The 21,126-nt window shown below is 47.0% G+C and overlaps 1 protein-coding gene and 1 pseudogene across 2 annotated transcripts; both read right to left on the bottom strand.

Annotated features, from left to right (window-relative positions):
* Positions 1-5,234: 5,234 nt before the first annotated feature.
* On the bottom strand, positions 5,235-18,799 carry Avpr1b (arginine vasopressin receptor 1B). Of its 2 annotated transcripts, XM_063271945.1 has the most exons (3): positions 18,385-18,799; positions 16,677-18,223; positions 5,235-7,976 (listed from the first exon to the last, which is right to left on the bottom strand). In XM_063271945.1, the coding sequence occupies exons 2-3, from the start codon at positions 17,605-17,607 to the stop codon at positions 7,642-7,644; spliced, it is 1,266 nt and encodes a 421-aa protein (XP_063128015.1). In that variant the 5' UTR covers positions 17,608-18,223; positions 18,385-18,799; the 3' UTR covers positions 5,235-7,641. The 2 variants fall into 2 exon arrangements, with proteins under 2 accessions (XP_063128015.1, NP_001276729.1); NM_001289800.2 differs by lacking the exon at positions 18,385-18,799 and having other exon boundaries at positions 5,638-7,976; positions 16,677-18,152.
* Positions 18,800-19,682: 883 nt separating this feature from the next.
* Rpl36a-ps14 (ribosomal protein L36A, pseudogene 14) lies at positions 19,683-20,616 on the bottom strand (annotated as a pseudogene).
* Between the last annotated feature and the right edge of the window lie 510 nt (positions 20,617-21,126).

Here is a 21,126-nt window from a genome sequence, read left to right as displayed (position 1 = left end):
CATAAATAAATGCTATAACTACTGGGACATCCAACTGCCCTAAAACATATAAGGACTTAGCTTAAAATTCTTTAAAGTTGATAACCTGGGCCCATACAGCTCCCAGAGACGGGGTTGCCAACCTGGGAGCATGCATGGGAGTGACCTAGGCCCCCTGCACATATGTAACCTTTGTACAACTGGATCTTCATGTGGGACTGCTAACAGTGGGAACAGGCCAGCTCTGACTCTGTTGCCTGTCTTTGGGACCCTTTCCCCTGACTGGGCTACTTTAAGCCCTAGTAGGAGAAGATGTGCTTAGTCTTACTGCAACTTGATCTGCCAAGGCTGGTTGACACCTGTGGGAGCCTTCACCTTTTCTGAAGAGAAAGGGAGGAGCAGTGGATTGAGGGCTGGGGGAGGTAGTGGGGAAGGACTGAGGGGAGAGGAGGGAGGGAAACCACAGTAGGGAAGTAAAGTAAGTTAATTAGTTCATTTTCAAAGTTCTTTACGTTTGAGTGGGGACTGTAGCTCAGTATCTTGGTGCTTGCCTAACAGGAGTGAAGTGCTGGGCTCGGTCCTCAGTCCATTGAAGAATGGAAATTTGGGGCTGGGGAGTTGGCTCAGTTGATAAGATCCTACACTGAAGGTGCAGCATGGGGGTGAATGCTTGTGACCCCAGAACCCTGGGAAGGACCCTGGGACTTACTGGCCGAAGTCTAGCCAATCAATGATGAATGAGCTCCAGGTCCAGAAAGACGGCCTGTGTCAATCACAACACATGGAGGAGCTGTTGGAAATGGCTCAGTTAGCAACATGCTTGCCACACAAACATAAAGGCCTGAGCATGGATACCCAGTTGTAGCTGGCATGGAAAAGGTGTTGGTGACCCTGGGGTTTGGGTGGGATTGAATGGACAGGCAGTTCCCTAGCAGACCCTGGCCAATCATCCTAACCAACTCCAGGATCAACAAGAGAGCCAGTCCCAAAGAGTAAAGTGGAGAGAGCTTGAAAGACACCCAACTTCAACCTCTGACCTCTCCATGCACACGTGTCCATGCATGCGCACCTGCATACATATGTGCACACACCACGTAAACTCACATAGACATACACAGAATTTTAAGTGGCGAGCAATTAGAAAAAAAAACACTCAGTATGGGCCTCTAGCCTCCACATGCACATGTGCACACACACAACATGCCCATAAAACCGCACACACATGAACGTGTATACACATACATATTGGGGTTCAGGAATCATCACTCAAAACAAACAAACACTGTTCCTCAGTTAAATGAGAATAGTTTATTGAACACACACCAAAATACCAGACATCCAGGATGGCAAAAAGGACTATGGTAGCCTAATTGCAGTACAAGTCTGCTCTCAGGGTAGACTTTTTATAGGAAAAACCAGGTCCAGAAGTTTAATGGCAAGGAGGAGGCAAAGTATTATCAGCTAAGCTTTAAGCTGATTGGTCCTGAGTAAGGCAAGGGGGTGGTACATGGGTGGTGAACAGGGGAATTTCAGAACATTGAAATAACAGAGCATGAGTATTATAGTCACAACTTTTTGGCTCATTAGTAGTGTTCTTCAGTGTCAACCACAAAACCCCAGGAAGGTCAGCTCTGACTCCTACCACGTCAAATGTAACAGTTCCATATTGACCTATGATTTGATGGGTCCTACGTAAAGCTTTGCAGAATTTCTTGAGATTAGCAAAGCTCCTGCAGAACATTCGGAGCATACAGAACAAAACAGGGTTATGTGATCAGCATGTCCTTGAGCCAAGTCACTTCTCTGTGTCAGTGACTGGCAGGCATGTTACAGCAACAGTATGAAATAGCTGGCAGGCATGCAACAAAATGGCCGCAGCCATGCTGGTGGGAGTCAGACCATAACAATGTATTCACGCCCCCACAAAAATAATAAAAACTAAAATAGGACAGGCAAGATGGCTTAACAGGCTAAAGGTGCCAATGACAAATGATAGTAATGATAAAAGTAAAACAAGAATAATAAAGTCCATATCTCTTTTTTTTTGGTGCACGTCACCTTGTATAATCAATCTTATAATCAGTGTAGCTAATTGACGGATGGATGGGTAACACCTGTGCCAGGGCTTTGCTGGACAATGAGATGATTCATGTCCGAGGCAGGAGGCAGTGGGATGGGACAAGATTTCATCACACGGTTGTGAATGGTGTGCATATTTTCGTTAATGTTTTCAGCTTCAGTTGGCTGTAACTGAAACCAAGAAAAGTGAGGCTGTAGACAATAGAGAAGGACTGTAACCTTCAGTCACCAGACGTCACCCCACCGGCTATCAAAGAGCCTTTGTTTATGATAGTCCCATGATCTTAGAGGATTGGCTGCAGAAATAATCACCCTTTGAGGCAGTGAGTGTGGTTTCCAGCTCAGGGTACATTCCCTTGGGGGAACTGTCATGCTGTTTCCCTTGGGCTTCTCCACTGGGGGGAAGCATTGGACAAAAGTTTTTCCAACTTGTGTGATAATAAGATGCAGAAAAATTGATGTTAACAGCCAGTAGATGTTTGTGTGTGCGTGGAAAGACAGACCACAGCAAACAAGGCCCACCTCAGCGTTCCTTTTTTTAAAAAAGAATTATCAATACACACACACACACACACACACACACACACACACACACACTTCAGACACACCAGGAGAGGGCATCGGATCCCATTACTGATAGCTGTGAGCCACCATGCAGTTGCTGGGAATTGACCTGGTGTTTAGTGGCATTCTGCTCCTTTGATCAATGTGGATTTCCAGGTTCAGCAAGATCAGAGAGAGGCAGTAAAGTGACCCTGCCTCATCTGTTTTTTGCATCCCCAACCCTACCCCATCCTCCCTCAAACAGTCCTGCATATGTCCTCAGTTTTTTTAGTGCATTCCCCATACTTAGTCCTTCCACAGCAGCAGAAACCTCTATACATTGTCCTTGTCAGATGCACCTCTGTGACCTTAGGTAGAAGGAAGTCAATGAGGAGCCAACACTCTTAAGGCTGGCAGCTTTCCCAGTCCCCCCACCCAGCTGGGGACTCATAGTTGCCATCCAGGGTAGGGGTGGGGTGGTGGGTAGGTGCCAATACAGTGGAGCTTTAACCTAATTGATATATTTATTATTATTTATTTGCTTTAGTTTATGGTGGTTTAGGACAGGGTTTCTCTGTGTAGCCCTGGCTGTAGACCAAGCTGGTCTCAGACTCAGAGATCTGTCTGTCTCTGCACCCTGAGTGGTGGGATTAAGGGCTCATGTCACCATGGCCCAGCTTCAACCTGATTCTTGTTTTTTTTTTTTTTATATATCCGTGTGTGTGTGTGTGTGTGTGTGTGTGTGTGTGTGTGTGTGTGTGATTGTGTGTGTGTGTGTGCGCGCGCGCTTTTCTCTCATGCATTACATCATTACACCAGGACCGGAGTTTCACCTCCCTCTACTCCTCCCAGTTCCCCAAACACACACCTCCCCTCTCCCTCAGACCCACTTCTCCGTTTCCCTTCAGAAAAGAACAGGCCTCCCGGGCATATCAATGGAACACAGTGTGTATAGTAAGTTAGAGTAAGACTAGGCACGTGAGGCCAAGGCTGCCCAGCCCAATCCAGCCCCCACCTCTCCCAGGGGGCGGAGGAACCGGAGGAGGGTAGAGGAACGGACTCACAGGACCTGCTCCTTCAGCTCCACACTGCCACCTTGTGGTTGCAGACGCTGTACCGTCACTACCTTTTTTGAGACAGGATTTCTCTATGTAGCCCAGGCTGTCCTGGAACTCTCTCTGTAGACCAAGCTGGCCTCGAACTCACAGAGATCCGCTTGCTTCTACCTCCCAAGTTCTGGAATCTGCAGGGTTACTTTCACTACTTTGCCAGTGAACTGCTTGTTCAAAAAATCATGTCTTAATTTCATATTGTGAAATTGTCATATTTCATATTTTATCACTGCTCATAAGGAATAAATATGGCCAGGACGGTCTTAGATATTAAAGAGTCATATTGATTAATTTCAACAAGGACTTTGAAGTTCTGGACCAGAAGGGAATTGTGGCAGCTTGGGCTTCGTTAACAGCTACTTGGTAGACCAAAGAGATATTTACATACAAAACACAAGACAGTCACCTGGAAAATCAGTAGCTTGTCTTAATAACTTAAAAATCCATCCTGAGGAGTCCCCACAATTACCCACTCAACCTCCCACACATGGATAGCCACTCTGCCCTGCCTGTACCTCGTGTTCTAGTCCTGCCTGGGTGTTTCTAGTTTTGTTTTGTAAGACAGATTCCCACTAACGTGAGCTAGTTTGGCCTTAAACTCTCAATCCTGACCCCTATCCTTTGTCTTCAGTAATCCCTGTCTGCCTTCTCCTGTACTTTCTCTTGTGACTTGCACAAGGAGAGTTTACTTGCATATGGATCTAGGCCCTAACTGTTCCTTCCACAGAAAGACTACACTGAAAACAGAGAGCACAGTCTACCACTATGCCCATTTGGGTTTGGTTTGTTTTTGCAATACTAAGGTCAGGGAGTTAAACCTAGGGTTTGGTTTGCTTGATAAGAGATGGCCCTGCCACTGAACTGTGCCTCCAGGTCTTTTTCCCTTCCTATTTTCTTTTGAGACAGGGTCTTGATAAAATAGCGGATCAGGTACTGAATTTGCCCTGTAGCACAGGAGGCTGTTCTTGTATTTACAAGCCTCTAGCCTCACACTCCTGAGGAGCTGAGCCTGTGGATTCAGACTCAGACTTCCTGTGTGGATTTTAAGGTACTGGAGTAATGAACTTTATGATGCAGAGGGTGGCAATCACACACATGCACACGCACACGCGACATGCACATGCACACACACATGCACATGTGCATGCACATGCACATCCTGGGCTTAGAGCTCAGAATGGTTTTGGTTCTCTTCCCACAGACCCCACTGCTGTACTCCATCCAAGGCAGAGGAGAGGTGGTTAGATGCATGTCACTGCCTTGGCAGCAGAAGTCACAGGACAGAGAAAGAGGAGCGACTGCCTCCTGCCTGGCTCCTTTAGCACTGCCCTGTCCCCGGGTCTGTTTGCTGCTCTCCTGTTCTCTAGTACTCAAGGGTTGGGTGCTCTCCTCAATCATAGCATCCAACTTGGGTTCTTTTCTTTTAAGGAATCCTAAGTGGGCTTCCTGAGGCAGACTGGCTCTTAAAAAAGTGCCCTAGTTTGGTTTTTTTATTGCTACGATAAACACCATGACCAGAAAAACAAAGGGAGGGAAGTGTTTATTTATTTCATCTTATAATTCCCAGGTCACGCTCCATCACTGAGGGAAGTCGGGACAGGAACTCCAGGCAGGAACTGAAGCAGAGTCAGGGAAGGAGTGCTGCTTACTGGCTTGCTCTCCCTAGCTTGATCAGTCTGCTTTCTTTCTTTCTTTCTTTCTTTCTTTCTTTCTTTCTTTCTTTCTTTCTTTCCTTTTCTTTTCTTTCTAGATTTATTTATTATATTTATTATATAGAAGTACACTGTAGCTGTCTTCAGACACCAGAAGAGGGCATCAGATCCAATTACAGATGGTTGTGAGCCACCATGTGGTTGCTGGGATTTGAACTCAGGACCTCTGGAAGAGCAGTCAATGCTCTTAACCACTGAGCCATCTCTCCAGCCCCCCTTCCCTTCTTTCTAATTTTTAAAATAATGTATTTTTGAGGTTATAGTGTAATCACATCGTTTCTCCCTTTCCCTTTCCTCCCTCCACACTCTTCTATACGCCCCTACCTTCTCCTTTTCAAAGCCATTGCCTTTTTGCATTAACCGTTGCTGCATACATGTATGTGTATGTGTATTCCTGATAACAAACCGCTCACTCTGTATGGTGTTACTTGTATGTACATTTTCATGTCAGCTCTCTTTTTTTCTACAACCTATGACCACTTTTCCAAGGGTGGCACTGCCCACAGTGGGCTGGGCCCTCCCACATCAATCACCAATCAAGAAAATCCCCACAGACCAGTCTGATGGAGTCAGTTCCTCAACTGATGTTACCTCCTCCATGTCTGTGTCGAGTTGACAAAAAAATAGGCACCCAAGAAGTACCTTTGCAAAGCTGTAGCCACTCTTTAAAGTGTCCCTGGGAATGGGCAGAGCTAGCCTGTTCCTGAGACTTTTGCTCTGAAGCTTGTAGATCTGCAGGGATTGCAAACCACGTTGATACCCACTTTGACTCATAACTGAGACAGCGGGCTCAGGGTTTTACTGACTGTGGTCACAGCTAGGGCAGAGTCAGGACCCAGCCCCCCTGATCTGCTGCTAGCTGGTGCTGTTTGTATAATTTTGGCTGTCCCTTGGAACCAGAACTGAGGTGGAGAAGTTCCCCTAAGATTTGAGTTCCCCTGGAGATAATAGGAAGAAGTGGGCAAGGCCCTAGCTTTTACCTTTCCTCGATGTCTCTTCCTACCTTGAAGGAGGACTCAAGTCAGAGTACACCCAACCCTTGAGTACCAGAGGACAGGAGAGCAGCAGTCATGGGGGAGGGGCAGTGCTAAAGGTGCGAGGCAGGAGGCGGTCACCCCTTCTCTCTCTGTCTTGTGACTTCTGCTACCAAGGCAGTGACAGGACCTACCAGAACTGAGGCTGGGTGTATATGAAATTGTCATGGAAATGGAAAAGTTCTAAGAGCCCGTTGGTTAGAACACCCTTGGTGTTTTGGGGTTATTACTCAATTCCAGTCTTGCAAATCCATAGAAGGCCAGAGCAAAGAAAGACCTTAAAGACCATCTCACTACAGGTGAGGCTGAGGCCCAGAAAGTGGAGGTGGCTTCCCAGGGCAGAACAAAGATTTAAAACTTCGATTCCAACTTTTCCTAGAACTTTAAGGATTTCTAGAGCCATGACCATCTTGTCTTTTTTTTTTTTTTTTTTCAAAAAGGAAGTCTGTTCCACACTGCCCCACAGGAAGTCTGGGTCCACAGGAGGAGGGGGAGAGAAAACGCTGGCCCTGTGCCTTTCAGACTTACTCCTATTCCTGGTCTTTACTGTAACCATTTTTATTCCTTCTTCTCTCTCCCCTTTCTCCCTATCTCAACTGCAGTGAACCACACAACTGAGAATGAACAGTGTATTGCCAGACAACCTGTCCTGTGGTGAGGCTGATGAGGAGAGACAGCATTTACTACAGCCCTCCTAGGTATCAGGTTCTACATCACCATCAGACCACTTCATTTCTATAGACAGGTTGGCATGGATGGAAGTCCCACATACACATCCCCCTTTCTAATAATCTATTCTCTCCTCTCCCTGTTCCACTGCGATGTGCCAGTCAGGTTAGAATCAGGACGGTTAACCAAGTAGTGAGATGAGCCTCTGCATTGGCAGTGCCATCTAGGCTGTCCCAGATCTAGAACACTATATCTCCCAGTTGGGTATATTTATAGGTACTCCAGGAATGTGGCAAGAATGGGGGATTGAGTGCTCTGATTTCCAACAATCTAAAATTGAGAGAGAGTGGCCCATACCTACACTAGGCACTGCCTTGACAACTAGAGTAATGGCAGCCATTCTGGCCTCTTCACCCTGCCTCAAACTAAGCTCCACTTCCTACCATCCCTGAGCCGGCTAGTCCACATTCCGGGTGCCTGAGATGTGCAGAACCAGAGTCCAGGGAATCTTCTCTAAAAGATGCTGGTCTCCATAGTGGCTTCCCCGTCCACCTGCTCTAAATCCTTCAGTGAGCCTGCAGGTCTGGGCTTTGCACGGAGGCTGAGGTTAAGGCTGAGTCGGAGAGTAGGGGAACCACAGGCATGGGTCAGCAGCGTAGTGCGACGGCTAGTGAGGCTGCTGGTGGAGAGTTGCCTGTGCACTTGGGGCTTAGAGCCCGTGCAGCAGGCATGGTGGCTCAAGGAACGTGGCAACAGGCGACTGTTGAAGCCCATGTAGATCCAGGGGTTGCAGCAGCTGCTGAGGTTGCCCAGAAGCATGGAGATGGTGAAAGCCACATTGGTAGAATCTGCCAAGACAGAAGCACAAAAGGTGTTAGAATCGCAGCTCTAGAGGGGTTGGCGGAGTGGGGGAGGAGACTCTAGGACAGAGACTGAATCTCCACTGCACAAATGAAGACATTTCCCAGAAGGGGAAAGAGATTTGCTTGGTGTTCTATAACTAGACAGGCATAGCTCAGATTTTACCTGTAACTCCTGAGTCCAGGTCTCACTACCTTAGTTTTGGTTGATTTTTAACTTTAGGAATAGTTTGCTTCAAGCTCAGGTTCAAGTAAACTCTTCCCGTGTGGGATTGGTCCAAATAGAAGAAAAGGATTTTGTTCTAAAATCTGGACCATGAATTCTCTAATGTGAGCCTTTTCTCCCTCCTCTTCTTTTGGCCTGTTCTCACTCTGTAAGCCAGTACAGCCTCAAACTTAAAGCTGGCCTTCTAAAGTTTCTCTCCATATGACCCATCTTCACCCAAGAAAATGAGCATTTCCTAGGGTGTCTACATAGGTAGACATATAGAACATTCGCTGATGACAAACCATAAAGAAGTTAATTTCCTTCTTTCCTGGGACCTCCTGGATGTGTTCATTTTTCTCTTTGCTCTGAAGGATTCCTTCTAGCATCTTTCGTAGAGCCTGGTGGTCATGGGTTCCTTTAGTCTGCTTTCTTCATGGAGAGTTTTCTTTCTGTTTCAATCATGGTGGACTGTACACTGAGCAGATGCACACCCCTCTGAGCCTTCCTTGCTTTTAAAGACTCTTGAGGAACCAGCTGTTCCTTTAATGGCCTAGTCTTTCTGTGACTTGGTGGTTCTCTCTTGTTGCTTCCAACGCACCTTAATATAATAGGATGTAAGCAAGTTCTTCTCTGGTTGTGTCCATTTGGTATTTTGAATTCATTCCTTACCTGGATGTGTATTTCCCTTCAATAGATGAGGTTTTACTGGAAATGTTCTCTATCCCTTTAGCATGAGATTTTCCTCTTTCTTCTTTGCCCATGATTTGTGGACCATGTCTTCTCAAATGTTTTGTTTGTACCTTCTTAGTAATTTACATCTTCCATTGACTGACTCAGTTTCTCTATTCTGTCTTCAAAGCTCGGTCTATCCTTTGGGTGAGGTCTTCCTTGGATCTTTCTATTGCTTACTAAATTTAAATTTCCTGTATTCAGTTTGCTTTCCTCATCATTTTGGTCTCTTTCACATCTCGTTTTTATTTCAGCTCTTTTTGTCCTCTTGGAACTCATGAGGGAGTTTAGTCGTGTGCTCTATGATTTCCTTGAACAGACTTACAACCATTCTCTTAAATCCTTTGCATGGGATTTTTTGTCTAATCCAGTCTCATTGGAGGTCATTGCTGTTGGACTAGAAATTTTTTTAAAGATTTATTTATTTATTATATATCAGTACACTGTAGCTGTCAGACATACCAGAAGAGGGCATCAGATCTCATTACAGATGGTTGTGAGCCACCATGTGATTGCTGGGAATTGAACTCAGGACCTCTGGAAGAGCAGTCAGTGCTCTTGACCACTGAGCCATCTCTCCAGCCCTGGACTAGAAGGAGTTGTTTTTCTTTGGCATTTCATTTTCTCTATGGTGTGTATTTGGGATTAGATCACTGGCTAGATTTTTTTTAATCACTCTTATTATTTCAATAGAAGCATTTACAGTATTCAAGAGAAGCTATGTTATTATAAGGTTGAGGTGACATTATCCTTTATTAAATTGGTGTTTGGGGCACCACGATTGATCTTTCCTGAGAGTGAAGGAAGTGTAGCTGCAGAAACACTCGCTATGATGGAGTAGGCCTACCATGAAAATATAGCAGTTGTCAATTGAAAGAGCGATCACTTCCTAAGCACCGAGCATGTTAGACGACAAAGAAGAACTGATAGTACTATAAGCATGAATTTATTAGTTAGTGTGGGTATAGGTAGGAAAGAAAACATAGCAATCACTGTATATATAGAATTCACGTCATCAGACACAGTGTGGGTTGATGAAGAAAGAGTAGAGGAGGATGCGTGGGCGGCCAGAGGTAGTCTTGGCTAAAGGTAGAATGGGCAGAGAAAGGGGAGGAAATGGAGATAATTAAGAGCCATCGCAGCTCAGAAGGTTGAGACACAGAAGCCCTGGTGTGCAGGCCAGCCAGTGAGCTAAAAAAAAAGGGGGGGGGGGAATAAGAGGAGAGCGGGCGCAAACAGAGAACAAAACAGTACTGGGTGCAGCTGGCCTAAGAAAGCGGCACTGAGTATCAAAGGGAAAAACAGTAGTGAAGGGAAGCAAGCTAGATCCGGGCGCAGAGTGCAGTCTGGCGCATTTGCTCGCTCTCTCTCAAGTGTTAGCATTCTTATTTTTTTTTTTTTTTTTTTTTTTTGGTTCTTTTTTTCGGAGCTGGGGACCGAACCCAGGGCCTTGCGCTTCCTAGGCAAGCGCTCTACCACTGAGCTAAATCCCCAACCCCAAGTGTTAGCATTCTTTCCCTGGAGCTCAGAAGCCTGTTACTGCCTTCCACGTTGTGTCAGGTCATGTAGATGCTGAGGGATTCTTCAGGGATACTTCTGAGTCCAGTTTCCTGTTGTGCATGCTGCCCTCTCTCACCGGTGGAGACCGCTGGATGATCAGGTTACAGACTCCTGTCCACTCCAAATGTGGCCCTTCGCTAGTCGTATCTCAGATTCTGGTCATTTCTGGGGAAGTCCTTCAGGAGTCCAGTTGCAAACACTAGTCGCTCACCACGGTGTAGTTCCCGATGCTTGAAGTACTGCTTGGATACCGTGTTCTCTCCATCTCTGGTCCCCCCCTCCCCCGCCATGCCGCACCTTGGCATTTCCTCTCACGCTTGTCTGTGTGCCATCTGCCTCTCCTGTGTCTTCTGCTCCTCTGGTACAGACTACCACCCGCGTGAGCCAGGTGATGAGCCCAGCCCTAGAAAGTATGAGTCTCCGATTTCTAGGAGAGTGGATCTGATTGGCCAGCATGGACTTGGCTCTATCTATCCCCAGCCCAAGAACCAAGGGCTAGAAGATCACAAGGGAAGTCGCCCACTGTTCCTTTCCTGAAGCCAGCACACATCCCATCTCCAAAAGCCTAGCATGATGGCACACACCTTTGATCCCAGCAGATCCCTTGCAGACTGCCGATTTGGTGAAGTTTCAACATCACTGAGCACAGTCTGTCTTTAATTCAGTGTCACCACTGTCTGGTGGTGTTCTGTGGGCCAGGTCCAGCATATGAACCCACAGCACTGCTGAGTTTCTAAAAAGCGAAGCTCACAGAGGGTCTCAGGGTCACCAAGCCACTGAAACAGCAGGGGTCTCTTTAAGATGTCAATTTCCGGCTGCCAAGAAGAGGGGATCTTCCAAGCATCTTTCCTCTCTGTGTTGCTGCTATGGACTTTCAGGGGGTGGAGTGGCGGGTCTGATCCCTTCACAATGTTTGCTCTTTAAAATATCTGCCACTGAAATTACAGTGCAGACTTTCTGGGTTTCTCTGTCATAAGATGTAGCTACTGATCTCTGTGGCTCAAGACATTAATTTTAAAACAACCGTTCGGTACATGTTTACTAAAGACTAAAACAAGTTTTCATGCCAATGGTATAGCTCTGCCTGCTTGTTCTCATGTAAGCATATCCAAGCCAAATGTTTGATATTATAGAATGCAGAGCATTTTCAACGTTTCTCAGAGTTGACAGTGCTTTGAATGTACAATAGTCAATGCTGAGAACGTCACTTTGTATGAATATGTGATTCAAAGTAACAGAAAACTATGTAAGGACATTTCAGATATTGTTGGAAATTCGATCCCAATCCCAGGTCAAAACTCACTCAATGATATTTTCTTCTAATGTTTTTGATGCATGTATGTGCAGTGTATATGCATGTGCATGTGTGTATACAGGCGCATGTGTGGAGGTCAGAGGTTCATGTCCATCCTCCTCCTCTATCACTCTCCATATTACTCTTTGTTTTAGCACATGACATCTCACTGAGCCCGGAGCCCACTGATTGGCTAGACTTGGCCAGACAATAATTATTCATTCTCTTCCTGACCCAGCATGGCTCCCACCACCCCACCAGTCTTTTTTCATGGATGCTGGAGAGTCAAGTCCTCGTGTTCTTATGTAAACACTTTACCCACTGAACCTCCTCCCCTGGTTATTTTTTAACATGGAACTCAAGTCAGTAACTCAAACAAAGATTTTAGAGCTCAAACATTCCAATCCAAAGATTAGCCAAGGCAATGCATGCTGAGTCGGTTGTTAGAAAAGTTTTAGAGAGATTTTGGTTTGTTCTACATTCTACAAAGCATTCTTGCCAATGCCCTCTGTTCTTCTCCTTTGCCTCAGGCCCAAAGCAAGAGATCAGCAGACCTTGGGATGGAACTTGTAAAACTCCTTCACTCTGGGGGAAGCCAGGCTGCAAGGGGGGCTGTGGAGAGGCAAGGAAGCAACGCCCGTGGCCAGCCTATGCACCGAGGCCTGCCAGCCAACCCGTACGCAAGCACACTTGAAAGCGGATTTCTCCCAGCTGAGCCTTCAGATCGTTATAGACCTGGCTGATGCTAGCGTGACTGCTTACCTGTGAGAGACTCTGAGCCTTAGGACCCCACGAAATGTCGTGTGAATTCCTGCCCCGCAGAAAGGGTGGGGTAAATGTATCACTGCAAAGACACTCAGCTCTCAGCTGGATAATTTCAGCCATTTTTATCTGCCTCCTCGTGCAAGCCTTCACCTTATTCAGTGGTTCTCAACCTTAGTGCCACGGCCCTTCAATACAGTCCCTCGTGTTGTGGTGACCCTCAACACAATAAAATCATTTTCATTGCTACTTCAAAACTGTAATCTTGCTACTGTTATGTCAGTATTTCTACAAGAGCAAGCAGCTTGTGCATGTGGTAAAACCAGTGCCGTTTGTAACGCGCAGCAGCGTTGGCTCTGAGCTGAGGTGCTTTGCGCAGCGTTCCTTGGCATTATCTGGCACCACGGCATGCACAGTACGACGTGTGCGTGTTGTTCATTTAGAACCAAGGCTGCAGTGGACCTGCAGGATGCAACTCAGGTGATCACTGCCAGAAACACCTCGGGTTGGGTTTTGAATAAATCCTCCATCACTGCATATTCAGAAATTCTTCGCTCTCACCGAGATTTTTTTCAATCTCCAAATCCACCTGTATGACTCCATATGGGGTCTAAACACAAGGCTGAAAGACCTTGGCCCTAATGGATATAGATTTAGGATGAGACACTATCTATTCCATACCCAGGGAAAATAAACAAATTCAGGGCCCTCTATTTGGCTCTCACTTGTGTTATGGATAATGGCTTCTCGGGGCCCTGTGGTTCACCTCCTCCTTCTTCTTTCTAGTCTTGGTCTTTCTGTCATTTGGTCACTGAACATGTGATCACCAGCTTGTGCAGGTGGAAAAGTCCAATGAGATCCCTTTCAGAGGCAATTTTCTTCCCAGAGTTTAACGGAATTATTTCCCACAACACAGGAGAGCTGCTAGGATGACCCTGGCCTCCTGCTGCACACATTCGTGCAATGGCACAGCTGGCATACTTCACAGAAGTAGGAAGTTTTTTCAAGCAATGGCAGACCTGGAAGGAAACTCACAAGCAGACCTTCCAGTTCTTCTGACACGGTCAACAAGAACTGCCACTCCATGCCTTCTGCCTCTAAAGCAGAAATTCTGGGCCTCACCAGAGCTCCCACCACTAACACCAAAGGTCTAGCTCATGTGTTTACCCAGTAGTCCACCGCAAGAGCTTCAAGACAACCATGAGTGATTCCCTCCTGTGTGCTCTGGATATGGCTACCTCTGGGACAAACACACACACACACACACTCACACACCACACATACACACACACACACACACCCCACACATACACACACCACACACACCACACACACACACACACACACACACACACACACACACACACACAAGAGGGCATAGGGTAGGAACATTCAATAAAAGGCACAAGTCATAGGGGAAGAAACCAAAGCCATTTGGCCTCAGTGGACTTAGGAAGCCTGTTTTGGTCCATCTGAGCCAGGCATAGGGGCTGAGGATGTGCCATGAGGAAACATGGGATTCCATGGAAGTTCTACTTCTCAGGCCTTGTGGGAAGATCCGCTGCACCCAGTCCAGGCGCAAATTCAACTAAGCGGGAGACAGAGACAGATCTAACCAAAAACCATGGGAGGATGGGGTGTACCGAACAAATGATTCTAAAGCTCTTATATTGCCCTGTAGCTTTTATTTTTCTGGGAGCACATTGTAGGGCAGTGTTTTGTTTCTGCACTGCTGGGTCAGAGAGGCCCTCAGCCACAGGAAATCGCTGTCTACGTACGCGCTGTCTACGCAGACAATGTATTAGGGACACTCTAATAATAAAGGTGGGTGCTTCAGGCAAAAGGGCTAAATCACACCAACTAATGGAGAGAATAGAATTCATCTTCCCACACATCCTTCAATAAAGGGCAAAAACTACCTCATCCTTGGCGTCATTGGCGAGACTGTAATTGTTGGGAGAAAAGCCGTGTACCAGATAAAGTTGGCCCATAAACCACCTGTTTCAAGTACTGGCTATTGTCTACTAGCAGTGGCGTCTTGGAACAGCAGCTTTGAGGCCGCTCTGAGTTCCAAGTTACTCAGAGGCACTGTAGGGAAAGTCACTCCATAACACCATGCAGATCCACATGCTTGGTACCAAGAAGCCCTTCCTGCTAGTCTGGCCTTGGCTAACATCCTTAATAGTAAGTTGGATTTAATATGCTCATTGCTTACAGAAAAACTTGCAAACACCTTCCTGTTCAGACTAAAGACAAAAACCAAGCATGGTGTTACACATCTGTATTCCCAGCAGTCAGGGGTCAGAGCCAGGAGGATCAAAAGTTCGACGTCAGCCAGGGCCGCGCAGTAGTTCCAAGGCCAGCCTGAGCCTCCCGCAGCATCTGAAGCTCAGGAGGATGCTGACTGCTCATTTTCTGGTACCAGGTAGAGCTAACAATTTTCTTTTGAAGAATCTTTGTTTTTCAGATAAGGGGAAAGCCTCTCTCTTTGTAGATCCAAGTTAAGAACCAGGATTGTAGGGTTGGGGATTTAGCTCAGTGGTAGAGCGCTTGCCTAGCAAGCACAAGGCCCTGGGTTCGGTCCCCAGCTCCAAAAAAAGAAAAAAGAAAAAAAAAAAAAAAAAAGAACCAGGGTTGTAGGCAAGGTGCAGGTTGAAAGAAAGAGACTAGTTTTGCAGAGGACCTGGGTTCCATTCCCGCCACCCACATGGTGGCTCACGACCATCTGTAACCCCAGTTCCTGGTGAGCCAATGGCCTTTTCTGGCCTCTGTGGATACTAAGTACACACATTGGCCACCAACATTTAGGCAAAGTATCTGTACTCATAAAATAAAATAGATAGAAAGAAAAGAAAAAGAAAGAAAGACTGGGAAAATCTGAAAGATTGGGCTCTCTACTCCCTACTCTGTCACCCCCTGGCTGAGTGGCCTTGGGCAAGTCACAGATCCTTTCTGTGCCTCCTTTACCCCAGTGACAGAATGATGGAGTTGAATTTGAGACCTAAGTGCTGTCATATGCCAGCCCTAACTAATTAGAGGTGGCTGTTGAGAAAGAGCCACAAAGCTACGTCCAGACACAGAAGGGAAGGGCACCCAGAGAGAAGGCAGTTCCCATACCCAACATTGCCACCCTGCACTGGATTATTTGAAACCCCTTTCAGATCTGTTAGTCTATGATTCCCAAGTTCATGTAGCATGATAGAAGTTGGCTGAGCAAATACACCAAAACCTCTTTCCCACAGGGGCCATGCTAATCTCTGCATTGTTCCTGAACAATCGTTGTCTTTCCCTAGCGGCACACGGTATTTTAAAATTGTTAAACAAGTAACCAAAATTTAAAAATCAAGAGATTTGTGCTGGAGAGATGGCTCAGAGGTTAAGCCTGCTCTTACAGAGGTTATGAGTTCAATTCCCAGAAACCACATGGTGGCTCACAACCATCTATAATGAGATTTGGCACCCCCTTCTGGCTGGGCAGGCAGAACATTGTATACCTAATAAATTTTTTTTTTTTAAATCAAGAAATCCACATAATTGATATTCATTCAACATAGCCTTAGTGGGCTGGACAGGACCTTATTGGGCAAGACTGTGGTCTGAATGTCTGTCCCCAGAATTCTCGTATTAGGAACAGAGTCCTCAAAGTCCTCTGCCAATGGTACTTTCAGGTGAGACCTTTGGAAACTGATTAGAATTTAGGGGCTTAAGAATTGATATAGTAATGAGTTAGCAAGAAATAGAAATGTGGGGCTGGGGATTTAGCTCAGTGGTAGAGCGCTTACCTAGGAAGCGCAAGGCCCTGGGTTTGGTCCCCAGCTCCGAAAAAAAAGAACCAAAAAAAAAAAAAAAAGAAATAGAAATGTTTGTTACCAATAAGAGTATGACCACTACAGAAAGAAACCAGTTTGGGCACTTTCAGGGGTGCCCTTTACCATCCTGGAAATCTTCAGAGAGTCCCCACTTTCAAGAATAGCCTTCCCAGACCTCCCAGTTTCTAGGACAGTGAGAAATCAACTTCTGTGCTTTTTGTGTTAGGTGGGCACTTGTTACAGCAGCAGAAGATGCTCTAAGACAAGCAAGCACTGACTCCCGCTATCTCGCGACTCCCACCACCTCACACACCACACATACTCGCCTTCATTGGGGGCATTCTCATCCCACACAGACCACATCTGGACACTGAAGAAAGGTGCCCAGCAAGCAATGTAGGCCAGCACGATGACAAAGGTCATCTTCACGGTTCGGATCTTTGCCCTGGAGATGGTACTGATGCTGCTGACCCGGGAAGGTAGCCCCCTCGTGGCTGCAGAAGATGAGGACTTATCCCAAGTCCGCCAGCCCCTCCTCTCCTCCCTGCCAGCCTGGGTCTTGACTTTCAGGTTCTTGTAGATCTCGTGGCAGATGAGGCCGTAGCAAGCTGTGAGCACCGCCACCGGCAGCACAAAGATAGCCATGGTGGTCCAGGTGATGTAGGCCCGCGGGCCCCAGGAAAAGTAGAAATCTGCCCAGCAGTCCAGCACCCCTGAGCCCTGGATCACCTCTCGCAATGAAAAAATGAAAACTTGAGGGAGGCTGAGGATGGCAGCCAGCAACCAGGGAGCAGCAATGAGAGGGTAGGTAGACTGGCTGGGCTGCCGGAGGCTTCGAAGAGGGTGACAGACAGCCAGGTACCGGTCCAGTGTCATGGCCAGCAGCATGTAAGTGGAAGCAAACATGCTGAGCACCTGTAGATACTTGACAGCCCGGCAGAGGAGGTCAGAGCCCTGGAAGCGGTAGGTGATGTCCCAGAGCAGCTGAGGCAGTACCTGGAAAAGCGCCACGCCCAGGTCGGTCAGGGCCAAGTGCAGCACGAACAGATGCATGCGGGAGCGCTTGTGGCCATGGCGGCCCAGAGTCAGAAGTACAGCCAGGTTGCCTCCTGTGGCCAGAACCAGGACAGTAGCTAGGATACCGATCTCCACCTTGGCTAGCTCTTCATCCCTACCTAGCCACGGTGTGGTAGCATTGGGGACAGGCAGGGTGCCCCCAGGGGAGGGGGTGGCAGTCCAAGAAGGCTCAGAATTCATAGTTAGAATTTCAGGGAGAGAAGGAGGGGAAGGTGGATGGAGGTATGGGTGCAAGTAAGAACTTTGATAGATAAAATGGAATGAGAGAGAAAGGTTTAGAGGTGGAGAGAAGGGAGGTGAGGGGTGACGATGGGGTGAAGGTAGAAACAGGTGAGACAGCTCAGCAGACAGATGGAAAGGACAATGAAAGGAGAAGGGAACAGGACCAACATCCCTGACCCCAGAGAGGCTCAGGGACCAAAGAAAGAAAAAGAGGGACTGGGAGCTGGGTGTCAGTGTGGGAAGGTTGGAGTGGGTTGGAGGCAGGGGCTTCTGAGAGGTGACACAGAGGAAGCAGAGGGAGCAGCTGCCATCTCCCAAATGCACCCCAAATTCACTTTGTCCAAACTTTCTTTTGGAACTGGAGAGAGTAGACCTCCCTAAGTTGTCTTGAAGGTGCCGTCCAGGACCATGGGCGTCGCCTGCAGGAATTGGAAAGCCCAGCTAAGCCGTGTGCTCCCACCGCTCTCGGCTCCCACCAGAGGGTGAGCGCAGGCAGGAGCAGAAGCGGCAGCTCGGAGGAGCGTTTTATGCTCTTGGATTTCTAGTCCAGAGACTGCTGCTTGATGGTTGGCTCCTGCAGAGGAGGGTGGAGTGAGAGTGAGACTCAGTGGCACTCTTTAGACAGGGGATACTGAGGGGAGGGGCTGAGGAGCTGGGTGGGACTGTGGCGGAGGAGGATTAGGAAACCCAGTCGGAGAAGGGAGAAGCATGTCCCCGAGCACCAAACAGACTCACCTATGCTGCCATCCTGGTCCCCTCCACTCTCTCCAGACAGGTGAGTGTGCATTTGCGTGTGCGTGTGTGTGTGTGTGTGTGTGTGTGTGTGTGTGCGCGTGTGTGTGTGCGCGCGCGCGCGCCAGTACGTGTGTTTGAAAGGGAGAGAGAGAGACAGAGAGAGAGAGAGAGAGAAGAGAGAAGAGAGAAGAGAGAAGAGAGAAGAGAGAAGAGAGAAGAGAGAAGAGAGAAGAGAGAAGAGAGAAGAGAGAAGAGAGAAGAGAGAAGAGAGAAGAGAGAAGAGAGAAGAGAGAAGAGAGAAGAGAGAAGAGAGAAGAGAGAAGACAGTGCTGCGGGGAGCCCTAGGCATGTGTGAAAGATCTCAAATGTCTGAGAAGCATGCCCTAAAGGAACCGACTTTGGACAGAAGAAAAGTGAGGAGCTTTGTGACTGGCGGGGGGGGGGGGGGGGGGGGGGTTGGGGATCGGGCAGCGGCAGTGGGGAGTGGCGGGGTGGGGCGGGTCCGGAGATGATAGGAGCTAGTCCCGGGAGTCTGGCGTGATTACAGCGCTTGACAGGAGACATTCCAAACAGAGTTTGCATCTCCAGGCTAAGTCTGAACTTTAGCCTCTCTGGGGATACATTTCATGAGCTAGAGGTGTTGTTAACCACTCTGTGAAGCAGAAGCACAGCCGCTTAGAAATTATGTCACTTACTTAGAAGGTTACAGAGCTAGTCACCAGCAGCGCAGACCAGCGTTCTGTGCCACAACAGAAGCTAAGCTAAGCTAATTACACTATCTTGAAAAACACTGATGTGATGGGAGCTGTCTGAAAGGCGGCGGCTGATCGCAAACAAGTAAATACCACCTGGCCCAAGAAAGTCTACAGCGCTCGATGGGGCAGGCACCACAGGGTGTTGGTTGGGAAATTCACTTCATCTTCCGGAATTTCACACTGTTAGGACTCTCTAGGTAGGTTAGAGTTCACGCGGTGCTGCAATAGTATGATAGAGGCCTCTCAGGGAGGGCAGGGGCTGCAGTGCCAGTCCCTTTAACTTGCTTTTTTAATCAAAGCTGATTTGAACCCCTTGACCAAACGATGCACCCACATAACCAATTAGCATCTTTCCTAGACTGTTCTACTTACTGTACAGCTCACAAATTCTTCGACTTCTGTGCTTTGATGCCCATACTTCCGCTTTTTCCAGAATTTTGTTGTTTGTGAGCCAATTACTTTCAGTCTCTGTGCTGGATCATTCCTACCTAGAACTCACTCTAGAACTGTCCATTAAGGGAAAGAATTATAACACCCCCCCCCAGAGATTGTATATATCCAAATTTCTGTATTGCAATATCTTCTTGCATCCAGTCTGCCTTCTTGCTTCCAACCGTTCACCTTTTTTTTGTTTTTTTTCCAAGACATGGGTTTTCTATATAGCACTGGCTGTCCTAGAACTCACTCTGTAGATGAGGCTGGCCTCAAAATCAGAGATCCATCTGCCTCTGCCTCCGGAGTACTGGGATTAAAAGTGTTTGCCACCACTGCCAGCTATGGATACATTTTTTTTGAAAGGTCAAGATTTTATTGTCTTCATAACAAAATCGGCTTAAAAAAACTGGATCACTTGGCCCTTTCTCTTCTTGTCACCTCCCAGTTCAAAGTGCTTGTATTTCTTAATACCCAGCATCCTCTGAGATCTGCAGTTGGGCTCAATGCACTCCAGTCTCAGCACCATCTTCTTTGTAGTTTTAGCCTCTTTTGCAGAAAACGGGCCCACCATAGCCACTCTGTTTCCTGTCAAAACGCCGCTTTCCCTGGGCACACAGAGAGTCCTTGCCCTTCCTGTACTGTGTCACCTCGTGTGGTTGGTGCTTCTCACATTTCTTGCAGAATGTCTGGCGCATCTTAGGAACGTTCGCCAAGTTTGCAGGAGCGCTGTCAGCTCAGAAAGCTATGGATGCATTTTTAAAGAGATAGATCGTGGAAAGGTCATATCCAGAATTTTTAGCTCTAAACTAGGTGCATTTTAGATTTCCTGTCTCCTTGTGGCCAGACTTGATAGTTTCTGTCAACCTGTTTATGATTGGTTCCAAGGGACCCCCCCCCCACCTTTTACTTGTTTTGGTTTCTTCTTTATGAACCATTCAAATCCTCTATATAAGTTCTGAATTGGTTTTGTCACTTCAGGTCTGTTTTGCATGTTTTTATATGGGCCATTTATGCGTTACCACATGTCACAAATGTGAACCATGGCTTATGACTCAGCCCGTAATGTTGAGTGGGGTCATTTATCACACAGAAAATTTAATTAGGCTTTAATTCATAGTTTTTCTTTTTTAAAAATTTTCTTATTTATTTTATGTGTATGAGTACTGTGTCTTCAGACACACCAGAAGGCATCAGATCCCAATACACATGGCTGTGACCCACCATGTGATTTCTGGGAATTGAACTCAGGACCTCTGGAAGAGCAGTTGGTGCTCTTAACCTCTGAGCCATCTCTCCAGCCCCATAGTTTTCTGATTTCACCCCTTTGCGCCTTATGTTCTCTATTTACAGAAGAGAGCTATTCCCTTCTGTAGTGATTCCCCAAGACCCCTCCCCCACATATACCAGCACTGTTTTCCACTTTTAGGGTTGAAATTCTTTGGGAATTTACTTTTGTGAATGTGTAAAGTGAGTCTCTAACTTCATTTTCCTCCCAGGGAGCATCCGTTCTTCCATTCATGAACAATCTGTTGTTATCTGTCTATTATCTGAA

This window comes from Rattus norvegicus, chromosome 13, assembly GCF_036323735.1.
Source record: "Rattus norvegicus strain BN/NHsdMcwi chromosome 13, GRCr8, whole genome shotgun sequence".
In the NCBI taxonomy this organism is placed as follows: Eukaryota; Metazoa; Chordata; class Mammalia; order Rodentia; family Muridae; genus Rattus; species Rattus norvegicus.
This window is presented reverse-complemented; position numbering and strand designations above follow the sequence as displayed.